The sequence below is a fragment of the Octopus bimaculoides genome, chromosome 13 (genome assembly GCF_046866305.1).
Source record: "Octopus bimaculoides isolate indiv1 chromosome 13, ASM4686630v1, whole genome shotgun sequence".
Classification (NCBI taxonomy): Eukaryota; Metazoa; Mollusca; class Cephalopoda; order Octopoda; family Octopodidae; genus Octopus; species Octopus bimaculoides.
In genome coordinates, this window is record NC_142940.1 from 10187905 (window position 1) to 10202699 (window position 14795).

A 14795-nucleotide genomic window follows, 5' to 3' on the forward strand; every position below is an offset into this window, starting at 1 on the left:
TATGTGTGTGTGTGTGTGTGTGTGTGTGTTTTTAAAGAATGTAGTTGCGTAAAGTCGGAAGAATGCGAGAAGGTACAAAGTAAACTACAACTTGTAAAGAAAACAGAACAAAGGTGTTACCGTGTATTTCTATATTTCACGGTAAAGTCTTCTTCTTCAGGACATTCGGAAAAGCGGTGGTTGGAAAACCGTTTGTTGCTCAGAAGAGTATGTGGAACAACAAGTCTTTTTCCAACCATCACTTTTCCGAAGAAGGGTTCTTCATCCCGTAATATAAACATACAAGGTAAAACTGCGACTTGTTCTGTTTTCTTTTCAATTTGTAGTTTACCTTCTCGCATTGTTCCAGCTTTATACAACTACATTCTTTAAATCATATCTCAGAATACTTCACAAAAGCTACCTTATCAATATATATATATATAAGTACAAGTGAGGATATATAAACCTCAGATTGACAGAAATATCCAGGATTAGACTCGTTGAATATCTTATAATATAGGCACACACATATATATTATTTTTATAAAAACCAAGAGAGAAGACGGAGATAACATTGATAAAAATTTATTGATACATTGACAATACCTAAAATTGTTTCAATTCATCGCTTATAATATAAAATCAATTAAATTTAATTTAATTAAACCAATTTGGTTAAATTTTATAAGCGAGAATATCATGAGCGAAGAACGTACAAAGAAATTTATATATATTATATTGAAAACAATGAAAACATTAAGTAATCAAACAGGAAAAATACAGTATACCATTAAAATGAATAACTGTATACATTTTTATATTATGTATTAATTTTGACGGCTGTTTTTCATGGGTATAGTTCCACTGATCGTGAGAATCAAAGATCAATTAGAAACGACAATTTTAAGTGCAGGTGTTAAAAAAATATATGATACATGTGTTAGCACACAACGTTGCAACGTTTAGAATCAATAACTTTAAGTGCAGACGTTAACAAAATACATGTTACAGCAACCCGAGAATGCTGAAATAATTGATGAACATTTTTACCCCACAACAAATTTCGTTAATCAGTTAATCTAACACCATCTTACTCTTTGCTTGAGTAACCTAGGTAAAAATTTATTTGTCTCAACCCATCCTTAGTGCATATTCCATCTGCGTATAAAATTTCAAGAAAATCGGTTGAAAACTTTAAAAGTCATAGCAGAAAATAAATGCCCTGTTGAAATGTCCCGATTAAAAATTATCGATTTTTTGGAAGTTCCAAATGCATAAGTGACCGCATGTGTATAAGCTTTACACACCTGTCGAGTTTCATCAAGATCGGTTGGATAGTCTCGGAGGAGTTAAAATAACAAATTCACAAACACAGAGCCACAGTCAGAAATTGCCTTTCATGTATATATATATATATATATATATATAGATAGATAGATAGATAGATAGATAGATAGATAGATAGATAGATAGATAGATATGTACATATGAATGTATGTATATAAGTATATATATATATATATATATATATATATATATATATATGCACATATTTATGCATATATGAATGCACATATATATGTATATATATACACACATATATATATATAAATATTTCTATTTATTATCTGTCTATTTATCTGCTTCTCTCTGTCTGTCTCTCTCTATCTCTCTATCTCTCTCTCTCTCTATCTATCTATCTATCTATCTGTCTGTCTGTCTGTCTGTCTGTCTGTCTGTCTGTCTGTCTGTCTGTCTGTCTTTCTATCTTAGATAGATAGATAGATAGATAGATAGATAGATAAACTACTCTCCACCTACCACTCCCTTTGAATGTTCAACTGTTGTTAGAAGAAGGGTGCGGTTTGCGACACATCCAATTGGCTTTCTCTAGTCCTATATCTTTCTCCATCTGTCTCTTGTGCTCTCTTGCTGTGCCTCCACTTTCCTCTTGCTCCGTGCACCCAAAGTAACACTATGCATCTTGAAAAGGATCTCTCTTAGAATACCACGGCTAGGGGCGTTTAACGATAGTAATATGCATGACGTATGTGATACATATGTATATATACATACACACATACAGACACACACGGATATATGTAAGTATAAGTTTGTATGTGTACGCTTCAGTGATGGTATGCAGTGAGAAATTGTAAGTTGTGCAATACTGTATACATTTAGGATGCTTTCTTTTAAGCATGTTTATATATACACATACATACTCTTTTACTCTTTTTACTATTTTACTTGTTTCAGTCATTTGACTGTGGCCATGCTGGTGCAACGCCTTTAGTCGAGCAAATCGACCCCAGGACTTATTCTTTGGAAGCCTAGTACTTATTCTATCAGTCTCTTTTGCCGAACTGCTAAGTTACGGAGACGTAAACACACCAACATCGGTGGTCAAGCGATGTTGGAGGGACAAACACAGACACACAAACATACACACATACAAACACACATATACATATATACATATATACGACGGGCTTCTTTCAGTTTCCGTCTACCAAATCCACTCACAAGGCTTTGGTCGGCCCGAGTCTATAGTAGAAGACACTTGCCCAAGGTGCCACGCAGGGAGACTGAACCCGGAACCATGTGGTTCGTAAGCAAGCTACTTACCACACAGCCACTCCTACGCCTGAACATACATGCGCATACCCTGATAAAGGCCAATGCATATTTCGTCTTTACTCCCTTATTCGTTACTCCCATATTTTTGCGTTACCCACTTCCTCTCCGCTACACTTTTCCTTTCTTCTAGCTTTCAAAGTTTTATATTTATATATAAGCTGTGGTTCACTGCTATCATTCTATCGTTTTTCGAAGAGAATCTGTGGGCGGTAGATGAATTCAGAGACTTGCCTTACTGGTTTGTTATACATTGTAAGGTTGAGGTCCAGATCAGATTTCTCTGTTGTGATGCATTCTGTTTTTGATACGTTGATAAAATAAGTCCGGCCTCAGCAGTATATTTAACAACCATACAGTCAAACTTAGTTGGGCAAACTCTGATAAGAAGACAATTGTACTTACTCCAAAACGATTCGCATACCACCTAAAATCAAGCATATACAGCACGTGTTCTCTCAATAGTTTTATATTAGTTAGAATGTGTCAACTGAACTTCCACTGCACTACAGAAACTGGACGTCTTTCAGAATTATGTAATGGGGTTTATTACTAACACCGAACTTTCGGACTATGTCAGAATTGAAGAGCTAAGACTAATTACCAAAATACCACCAATGACCTCTGTCATCAAAAATAAAGTACTCATATTGCTTGGCCACATTAAGTGAATGGTTTGAGGCGTCAGCAAGATCTGTTTGAAAGGTATGATTAATAGAAAGAGAAACGGTGGTCGGCAAACCAAGAAACGGGAAAATAATATCACAGCATGGACGGTTTTTGGTATAGTCTCTCCTGAATGCTCTTGCCAAGGTTCGAATACTATGGCGGTAACTCTCATGTTGTTGCGCATTCTGCTGCAAGTGAGGTAAAAGGGAAATTATGATGATGGTGATGATGACAACGACGACGATGACAATAATGATGACGACATAGGCTTATGTAATTGCTGCACGTGTTTCTGTTAAAGAAATAAAAAATGGGCAACGCTATTATTTTCCATTAGCCTGGTGAAATCTCACCGCTCCAATGTTTCTCTAACACAATTTCAAAATACGTAATACTTATCTAAGAAACCCAGCTCTATTAAGTACGGTACTAATACAAAGCTATGTTAATGTAGAATTCGGTATTCATTCCGAGTGCCATTATTGGGAAGGGCGCCAATTACGCACGGTTATCACAAAATGGAAACAAAAATAAATAAATATAAAAGCAAATAAGAACCAAGAATCGAACGACTTCCTTCGTTTCGTTCGCAAAATGCCGTATCAAATAACCTTTTGGAATTAGTATAATCTTAGTGCTGTTGCTGACACTCCTACAGTGACGACGATTACCACCACCACCAACACCACCACCAACACCACCACCAACACCACCACCACCATCATCGTCATCAGCATTATCACCACCATTACTACCAATATTATGACTGGCTCTCATTACGACTACCGTGGCCACCACAACCATCATCATCACCAGCACCACTGTTGCCACTACCAATACCACCACTAGCCCTTTACCACCGCCACCACCACCACCTTCACCATCGTCACTACTTCTGCTACTACAACACCTACAACTACAATTACTACAGTTATTACTACTACTATCACCACCACCACCACCACCAGAACCACCACCACTACCACCACCACTACCACAACTACCACAACCACCAGCACAACAAGAACCAACACCACAACGACAGCTACTACTACCATAACAAACACCACCATAATCATACCATTGCCATTCAACCACCACTCCTACCACAGCTACCAGTACTTCATTTGCTGGAATCACTACTACTACTACTACTACTACTACTACTACTACTACTACTACTACTACTACTACTACAACCACCACCACTACAAACACCTTAACAACCTCGGTTAGTATAGCCATCACCACTTGATAACCTCATTCACAACCGTCGAAACTATCAGCATGAACAACACTACTACGATCACCACCACTACCACCACCACTACCACCACCACTACCACCACCACTACAACTTATACTGCAATATCACTATCAACACTTCCGCCAACACCACAACCATTGCGACAACTGCTACCAACACTACCACCTCATTGGCTTACTGCACAACAACACTACCCTCTGCTACCACAATAAATACACCTAACATTATCAAAACCACCACCACCACCACCACCACCACTACCACGGCCATCTCCACTACCACCACCACCACTACCTCCATCACCACTATCACAAACATCACCACCATGCAAACACCAAAATCAACCAGTACACCAGTACCAACTGCTGACCCTATTATCACTACAACCACTCCAAGCACACCAGCACCACCTCCACACCCATCCCCAATTCCCCCCCCCCCGCCACACCACCACCACCCCGACACACACATCTGCGCAACCACCACCACCACCACCACCACCACTATCACCACTATCCCCATCACCACCATCACCACAGCCGCCGCCGCCGCCACTACCACCACCACCACCACCACCACCACCACGATCACCACCACACCTAGCACACCGCCGCCACCACCAGCCCCATCCCGTCCCAACCCAGCCCACAGTATCCTTTGCATGATATGATCCTGTTTTCTTTTCGGTACAGCGTTAAAACAACATTTGCTGCAAAACTATTTACTTCGGTAGCATTTACCACGCAAAACAACATTGCTACCACCACCACCACCACCACCAGCACCACCACCACCACAACCACCACTACCACTACTACTTCCACCACCATCGCTACCACCATCATAAGCAGTGCTACCACCAGCACTGGCAATACCTAACACTACCACTATAAGCACCGATACGTTTTGGTTATTTCACCGCCCCATTAAAAAAATTGGGTTGTCTACCCCTGTTTTACGAGAAATATCGCTACTTTTGATTATCTCCATCAATTAAAAAGTTGTTTAATCCTCACTAAGACAAAACAAAACAAACAAAAAGAAACTGAAAAAAAATTAAACATCTTACTAACAAATCATACAATGCCTATTGAGAAGGCCAAAAGTCAACAATGTGTTGAAGTATTAAATCAAAAGGGTCTAGCTCGTTTAATCCGATCGTTCGTCACCACATAAACTCGATTTTTTTTTAGTGGATCGTTGACCACTACACACATTTTTTGTCTCTGCTTGTTTCTTTCTGTGCTCCTTTCTGTGAAAGAGCGTAGGCTCGAAACGTTAAAGACTTTTTCAATTCCCGTGCGTTATACTAAAACATCTGTCTGTTTTCTACACCACCTGTCGTCGTCTTTTGTCTTTTTGTGAATTCTCCCTATATACATACATATATATATATATATATATATATATATATATATATATATATATATATATATATATATATATATATATATATATATATATATATATATATACAAAATGGGACAAGAGCGCAAAACATTCAGACAGTTAGGTGATACAAAAAAGGGACAGCAAAACATCCAGATAGATGATACAAAGAAACCAAGGACGGGTCATTCGGAGTTTCTTTCCTCAGTCGAGTTCCAGATTATCTTTGCAATTTCGGCTGATACACACGCGCACGCGCACACATGTATATCATTTTTTAGTTGTTGTTTCAGTCATCAGACTGTGGCCATGCTGGCTTTAAGTCACATGGTTACCAACCACATGGTTACCAACCACATGGTTACCAACCACATGGTTCTGGGTTCAGTCCCACTGCATGGCACCTTGGGCAAGTGCCTTCTACTATAGGCCTCGGGCCGACCAAAGCCTTGTGAGTGGATTTGGTAGACGGAAACCGAAAGAAGCCCGTCGTATATATGTATATAAGTATGTGTGTGCATATGTTTGTATGTCTGTTTTTGTCCCTCCAACATCGCTTGACAACCGATGCTGGTGTGTTTACATCCCCGTAACTTAGTTCGGCAAAAGAGACCGATAGAATAAGTAGTAGGCTTACAAAAGAATAAGTCCTGAGGTCGATTTGCTCGACTAAAGGCGGTGCTCCAGTATGGCCGCAGTCAAATGATTGAAACAAGTAAAAAAATAAAAGAATATATGCTTGTGTGTGTGTGTGTACGTGTGTACGAGGTGCTTCTTTCATTTTCCGTCTACTAAATCCACTTACAAGCCTTTGGTCTACCCGAGGCTATAGTAGAAGACACTTGAACAAGAAGCTCCTTAGTGGAACTCAACCAAGAAGCATGTGGCTGGGAAGCAAATTTCTTACCACACAGCCTGCCTATGTTTATATATATTCTTTTATTCTTTTACTAGTTTCAGTCATTTGACTGCGGTCATGCTGGAGCACCGCCTTTGGTCGAACAAATCGATCCCAGGACTTATTCTTTTGTAAGCCTAGTAGCTATTCTAACGGTCTATTTTGCCGAATCGCTAACTTACGGGGACGTAAGCACACTAGCTTCGGTTGTCAAGCGATGGTGGGGGAGACAAACACAGACACACAAACATATATATATATATATATATATATATATATATATATATATATATATATATATATATATATATAAATAATGGGCTTCTTTCAGTTTCCGTTCACCAAATCCACTCACAAGGCTTTGATCGGCCTGAGGCTACAGTAGAAGGCACAGGACAAAGATGCCACGCATTGAGACCGAACTTGGAACCATGTGGTTGGGAAGCAAACTTCTTACCCCAAAGTCATGCCTGCACCTAGCTTCGTACCACAGAGCTACGCCTACGCTATATATATGATTAAAAAAAAATATTCCCAAGATTGCATGCAGTGAGATGAACTGAATCTGATCCCGCTTTGGTTCGAAGCAAACCGCTTAACCATAGCAGCAGTGTCGTTGATTCGCTTAAGTCTGAGCTCGTGAGAAACAACACATTTGTAGAAGTAACTAGAAACACCCAACGCGTGCGCAAATAATACCATCCCGATTAGATAAAATATGACGCCGAAGTTTTTGCATCATGCTTAAAAATATTTGTATGTGAGTTACGAATACCGGTCCACACACACAAAGAGACATGCATAAGTAAATACGTACACACACACAGACGCGTTCACAGACACGCAAACACGCGAACGCAGAACGGAATGTCATGCCTATCAGTTTCTCGTTTTCTGTGTTTAATGGCGCCAAATGTGTGTATTTTCAATATAATGAACTAAATGTGTTTGTCGATAAAATCTCAGATACGTATTTCATATTAGGCTATATTTAATTAATAAACAAGATTGTCTGATCGTTTATTAACGAATTATTATTATTATTATTATTATTATTATTATTATTATTATTATTATTATTATTATTATTATTATTATTGTTCAGTAGTTTTATTTTTATAACGTGCTTTCACTTCACTACCGAGCGCAGCTCTGTGTGCCTTGGGTATGTGCTGTGGCTTGCTGTGATGCTCTTATGGTTACTGTATTGAAAGTGTTTTGCGTAGGATGTGTGCAGTGCCCAGTAGTGCAATTTTCTGTATGTTATATATGTTATATGGTGTTTTTGTTATGTATTTGTCTGAATATTTTTTTATTATACCTAAGGCACCTACTATGATAGGAATTGTTTCTGTTTTTAGATTCCACATTCGAGTTACCTCTATTTCCAGGTCTCTGTATTTTGAAAGTTTTTCCATTTCTTTTAGGGAATCGTTGTCATCTGCTGGTATTGATACATCTACTAGAAAGCATTTTTTTCCTTCATGATCTTTGACAACTACATCTGGTCTATTTGCCTTAATTTCTCTCTCTGTGTGTATTGGCATATCCCAGAGTATGGTTGCTTTCTCGTTTTCTGTGACCTTTTCTGGCGTGTGCTTATACCATCTTTATTATTATTATTATTATTATTATTATTATTATTATTATTATTATTATTATTATTATTATTATTATTATTATTATTATTATTATTATTATTATTATTATTATTATCATTATATCTTATTATTTAGCGTGGTGAGGTGGCAGAATCGTGACCACGCAGAACAAAATGCTTCCCCACATTTCTTCTGGCGCTTTACGTTCTGAGTTCAAATCCTGCTGGGGCCGACATTGCCTTTTATTCTTTTGAGATTGACAAAATAAGTACCTGTTGAGCACGAGGGTCGATCTAATCGACTAGACTCTTTCCCTAATATTTCAGACCTTGGAGCCTATAGTAAAAAAGATTAATTAATTTTAACTTTTGCGACTCCCTCTCCCTCCCTCCTCTCTCTATCTCTTCCCCCCCCTCTCTCTCCCTCTCTCTCTCTCTCTCTCTCTCTCTCTCTCTCTTTCTTTCTTACTCATTTAAACACTTGAAATTTTGATTCTGACCTATACAATATTTTCATTCTAAAAATGGCTAGGAATACTAAAATGAGGTTTCAAAAAAAAAATAATAATAATTTTGAGTGTAACATAATCCCTGGCCACTCCAACCACGTGGTCCCGGGTTCAGTCTCACTGCGTGGCATCTTGGGCAAAGCCTTGTGAATGGATTTGGTAGACGGAAACCGAAAGAAGCCCGTCGTATATATGTATATATGTGTATGTGTGTGTGTCTGTGTTTGTCCCCCCAACATCGCTTGACAACCGATGCTGGTGTGTTTATGTCCCCGTAACTTAGCGGTTCGGCAAAAGAGACCGATAGAATAAGTACTAGGCTTCTAAAGAATAAGTCCTGGGGTCGATTTGCTCGACTAAAGGCGGTGCTCCAGCATGGCCACAGTCAAAAGACTGAAACAAGTAAAAGAGTAAAGAGTGTGTTATTGAATACTCTAACATGGTGGAATTTACCAACTTTAACATTATTGAGGTCAACGAAGGATTTGAAAGTGAACTGAGTAGACAAAAAAAAAAAACCTTGTCTGATTAAGATCGCAACTGGATTTCCACTCTGAATTCCACATATACGATTTCACTGCTGTATCTTTCACTTGGGAAAGGCATATTTCTGCTAACATCCACTTTTGTCCTCTCAGAAAAAAAAAAAAAAATCTTTCTCGGTAGAGGTTCCCATTTCAAGTGGGCTAAAATTACCTCTTTTGGAGTCAATTTCCTAATAAGCATGTCTATGACGTCAAGCTCTTCATTTATCAAGCATATTATTTCGACACTTTTTTTTTCAAGCATCGTCTCGAGTTGTTTAATGCCCTATGGGCGAAATTTGGTGAAAGGAAATTGTACCGAAGGCTTCATTAGATCATAATATGCACTAAAATTTCTTCAGTAAAACTTTTTATTATACGGAAGCTTTTCCTGGACGTAAACATTCAATAAAATGGGAATTTTCGCCACATTTTTGCCTAAAAACTCACCATGTGAGAACATACTCTAATATTTTTACAACTATTATAATGAAAACATAAACTTGTATCTTTACTCGTATTATCGCGTATATTTGTGTGTATATATATATGTGTGTGTGTGTACATATATATATATATATATATATATATATATATATATATATATTCTTTAAATTGTTTCAGCTTTAAAGCTGCGGTCATGCTGGGGCACCACCAGCTATACGTGAACCGTTGGTGATTTTTTTCCTCTTTTTTTCCTTTTCTTTTCGACTTTCCTCTGTCTCCTGTTTCCGAAGAAGGGTTTTGCTCGAAATGTAAAACAACCACTCTTCCTTTCTTTCTCTGAGCGTCTTAAGATTACTGTTGCATTATTATTTAGTCTTGAAGGCGGTGAGCTGGCAGAAACGTTAGCACACCGGGCGAAATGCTTAGCGGTATTTCGTCTGTCTTTACGTTCTGAGTTCAAATTCCGTCGAGGTCGACTTTGCCTTTCATCCTTTCGGGGTCGATATATTAAGTACCAGTTATGCACTTGGGTCGATGTAATCAATTGGCCTCCTCCCCCAAAATTTCGGGCCTTGTGCCTAGAGTAGAAACATTTATTGTTTAGTCTTAGTTTCGTAACTTGTCGGAAATGGGTGACTTTCGGTTTGTGTCTGTGATCGAGGTTGTTTTTGTTTCCCGACAGGCTGGTGGGATCTTTTGTATCCATCTATATCTCGGAAAACCCGCTGTCATCCCTGAATGTTTCTTTTTTATATATTTTTGGTTATTTTATGATACTGTGAACGTGACTTTGTGCCAGTGTGACCGATTTTTTGCTGCTTCTATAATGATGAGCCGACAAAGTTTTTGTAAGATAATTAAAATATATTTAGCTGTTTCCTTATGTTAACCTGAGATATATACTTATAACGATGTGTAGATAATTGTATATCCATGGGTGAAAGAGTTTCAGTATATTCAACAGTTTTCCTCATCTCGTATTTTTCGCCCATGTGTATCAGTCATGATAAGCATGTTGTATGTATTTATTTTGTAGTCAAACTTTGTTACAAGAAAGTTCTATATCAGGAAGTCAAATATCAGTAAACCCTGTTCAAATAATTTTGTATTTAAGTTTATCTTATTTTTGTATTTTCTTTTATTTTGCAGTCTACCGTACACTTGCCGTACACTTGCCGTACACCTGTATGTACACGCGATAGAGGTGCACATTGTAACGTATGAGTAGAAAATAAATGGTCCCAAAGTTTAAAACCATTGTTCGACTTTGTTATCACAGTGGTGATTGTGACCCCCGCTCGCCTAGATATTTACACGAAGCAGCAACAGTAACTCATCCAAAGTTAAAAGTAGGGCTTCTGAGCTCGCAGTAATTCTTCGGCCACCACTTCTGATTCCTTCTGGATGCATGGCCAGGAGTTGCATCCTGCTGCCACGCAGATGGCCTTCCAGCAGCAACCATCTCCAGCTAGGGTTTGATCACTGCCTCTAGCAGTTCTACACAGTCATCTGAATTGAGCCAAAGGCCCTGTTCAAGTATGTTGGAAGGATTCCGGCGTCTCTCTTCCTACTGACCACGGCTTCGTAGCCTCTGTTGCAGCTGTCCACGTCACGTCTTACAGCCTTTTCAATGTTCACAGAGCAGTCTGATGCCGGCATTTCGATACTCGGCATGAATCATCATGATTCAAGTAATACTTTTCCAATATTCAAATGGCTTCCAGTCCTCCACGTTAGCTACCTTTTTCTCAACTTTTTAGCTAACTTTTTCTTAATATTCTCCAAGATGGCTGACGGTTCACAAATACATGAAACTCTTCATGAGAAAAGCAGACTTAAAGGAGACATAATCGTCAAATTTAGGCCGAACATCCTATATACACTCACAAACACACACACACACACACATAAATACAATCAGCTAGCTAGCTAGCTAGCTAGCTGGATAGATAGATAGATAGATAGATAGATAGATAGATAGATAGATAGATAGATAGATAGATAGATAGATTTAGGCGCGCGTACACACAAAAAGACGGTAGCGTGTGATTTGAGGAAGATTTGGAACTGCTATTATCTCGCGTGTCAAGCCACCACATCGAGATTTCCTTATTTCCATGTCTGATAAGTAAAACACTGTGTATGATGATGGGGAAGAAGAGACGTGTAGGACGCGTGAGCTTCGGTGAAGTTGATATGCAGCGAGCAAGTTCAGAGAAAGACAGGCGCCATTGCAGTAAGGTAGACGTGACAGAGAGAAGAGACAATGAATGTGGCGTTTAATGATAATGATTACAATAACTGTGAAGTGAGCAATTATCTGGACAAGGTCTGCAAACAACAATGTTTTGATGTTTTGTAGGTGGTAATTTTTAGTCCACCTTTCCTGTTCTGCGGTCATTTCAGTGATGATAAAAACAATCTCAATGAGACACTGTAAACTATGTATCTCGGCTCTGAATTTCGTCATAAATACATACATACATACATACATACATACATACATACATACATACATACACAATGAAAAGCCCAGGAAAAAAGAGAACATTTATGGCGCATTAATGCGGAACTTACAGTTTTTGTACGTACACAATGAATTCTTATTTGTACCTATAATCGCAGATGCATTAGGCTATATACCAAGAAATTTGCACAAGAACCTAGAAATTCTCGGTTTCACGGAAAAAGAACAAAAGAAACTGACGTGCATTCTTCAAATCCAATATATGTGTGGCACATTGCAAAAATTCTTCATCTGAGATTCATATGCGAATAGGTGCACACACTTGGGTGATTGCATCGACAGTTCAACCAACACACCAACTCAACTACATATTTAAGAAACACCGCGAACTTTCTTAACTGGAAAAGTCTTGTCACTTTGTTAGCGTCCGGCTTATATATATACGTGTATGTATGTATGTGTGTATGTATGTATGTGTGTATGTATGTATGTATGTATGTATGTGTATGTATGTGTGAATGTATGTATGTACGTATGTATGTATGTATGTATGTATGATGTGTGTATTATGTATGTATGTGTATATATGTATGTATGTGTGTATGTGTACGTGTGTGTGCATGTATGCATGCATGTATGTATGTATGAATGTATGTATGTGTGTATTATGTCTGTGTGTGTATGTTTGTATGTGCGTGTGTGTATGTATGTATGTATGTATGTATGTATGTATGTGCGTGTGTGTATGTGTGTGTGTGTGTGTATTCTAAAATTTCCAGTTGGTGTCCAGCGTGCTGGAAAACCACTGGGAGTGAGACACTCGTTAGCTTTTGCTAAATCATGTCTTTTCAGAGAAGGTCAGTCTGATATAAAACTTGATATGCAGGGAATGGCATTGAAAACCTTGGAGACATTTTCCTTGCGTTTGAGATCATGGCGCTTCGCCGTTCTTGAACCTGCGACCCATATTGGCCTGACTTGTTTCTGGATCATGTCAGTATGGTGGAGAGAGTCTATAAAGTGTTGTACAAGCTTTATTGGGCCCACAAGTTTAGGTAGTGCAATTACCAGTGAGACGGCTATCTGATACTCGGTCGAGTACGGGGGCGCTGTGGAAAGCATGGAAATCACGGACGCGAACGTAGGTGAAACCGATTGCTGATGCACGGCATTACCAGCAGTTTGCATGGGCAGTGGTCAGTGATGGTCTTCCTCTGTCACGAGTAGACAGCCATCAACCTTAACCAGTTGAGCATATCCCTTAGTGGCTGACAATATGTACATCTCTAATCATGAGCAGAAATAGTGGGGGAGCATCATAGCCATGTGTTGAGAGGAATTCTTTGGAGCTTGAATAATTCACCTCTGGAAACATGGTTGTTTCATTCAACATCCTTATTCAGGGACCTTTTGAGCGGGGTGGGCTATTCGTTCAGAAAAAATTTTAACTGGGCCTCACCTACAAGGTTATGTGTTATCTTGATATGAAATCACCATGTCGTGTACCTATGGGTGTGATGCATGTGCCTAACGTACCATTGCCAGACGGTTAGTCACAATGGGTATATTGGGCTTCGTATATTTGTACCCCAGTGTCACTTTGATGGCATGCGCTGCTCTCTCACTCAATAATAATAATAATAATAATAATAATAATAATAATAATAATAATAATAATAATAATAATAATAATAAAAATATACGAAAATGAAGTAAATATCGAAAAAAATTCCAGTACTAAACTCACCAATAAGAAGGGTCACAAACAAAACAGCAAATAGCTTCATTCTGGACTGCTATTCAACAAAAAAAAGGGGCGATGAGAAAAAAGTAAATAGATTGATTAAAGATATATTAATGAATAAACAAAAATAGCTTTGAGTTCATAATTGTCACGTGATCTATGCAAGCGCTAACCGCCCCCCCCCCCACCTCCATAATCAATTATCTAAAGCTAAATCTTCTTATATGCGATTACAATTGCATAATTCGAAGTATTTATGTTTACCAAGTTTTAAATTTGTTCATCGCTATCTGAATCACAGCCACCACCATCATTATCGTTGGCGTCGTCATCGTCATCGTCATCGTCATCATCATCATCTTCTTCATCATCAACGACATCATCATCATCATTAGCATCATCACTTCCTATTGTTCCTCCCCTACTCAGAAAGAAAAAGGAAAGAAAAAACAGCCCTCCCCCCACCTAAGTATATATAATTGTTGGTGATATTAGAGCAGTTAGGAGATTAAAAAGATGAAATGACTTGGGTGGATGTGATTATCGACTTAGCTAAACTGGGATTAAGTATTATTGATGTTGCTACTACAGCTATTGTTGTTGTAATTCTTTAGATGAGTGTGAATATGCATGTAGTATACGTGAGTGTGTGTGTGTGTAGT

The 14795-nt window shown here is 38.4% G+C and overlaps 1 protein-coding gene across 1 annotated transcript in view; it reads right to left on the reverse strand.

The window, feature by feature from the left end:
* Positions 1-14294, reverse strand: part of LOC149132808 (uncharacterized) — a 62988-nt gene extending 48694 nt beyond the window's left edge. Inside the window, exon 1 of the mRNA XM_089361473.1 lies at positions 14137-14294. Within this exon, the coding sequence (XP_089217599.1) occupies positions 14137-14176 (40 nt within the window). The 5' untranslated portion in view covers positions 14177-14294. The remainder of the gene's footprint in view (positions 1-14136) is intronic.
* Between the last annotated feature and the right edge of the window lie 501 nt (positions 14295-14795).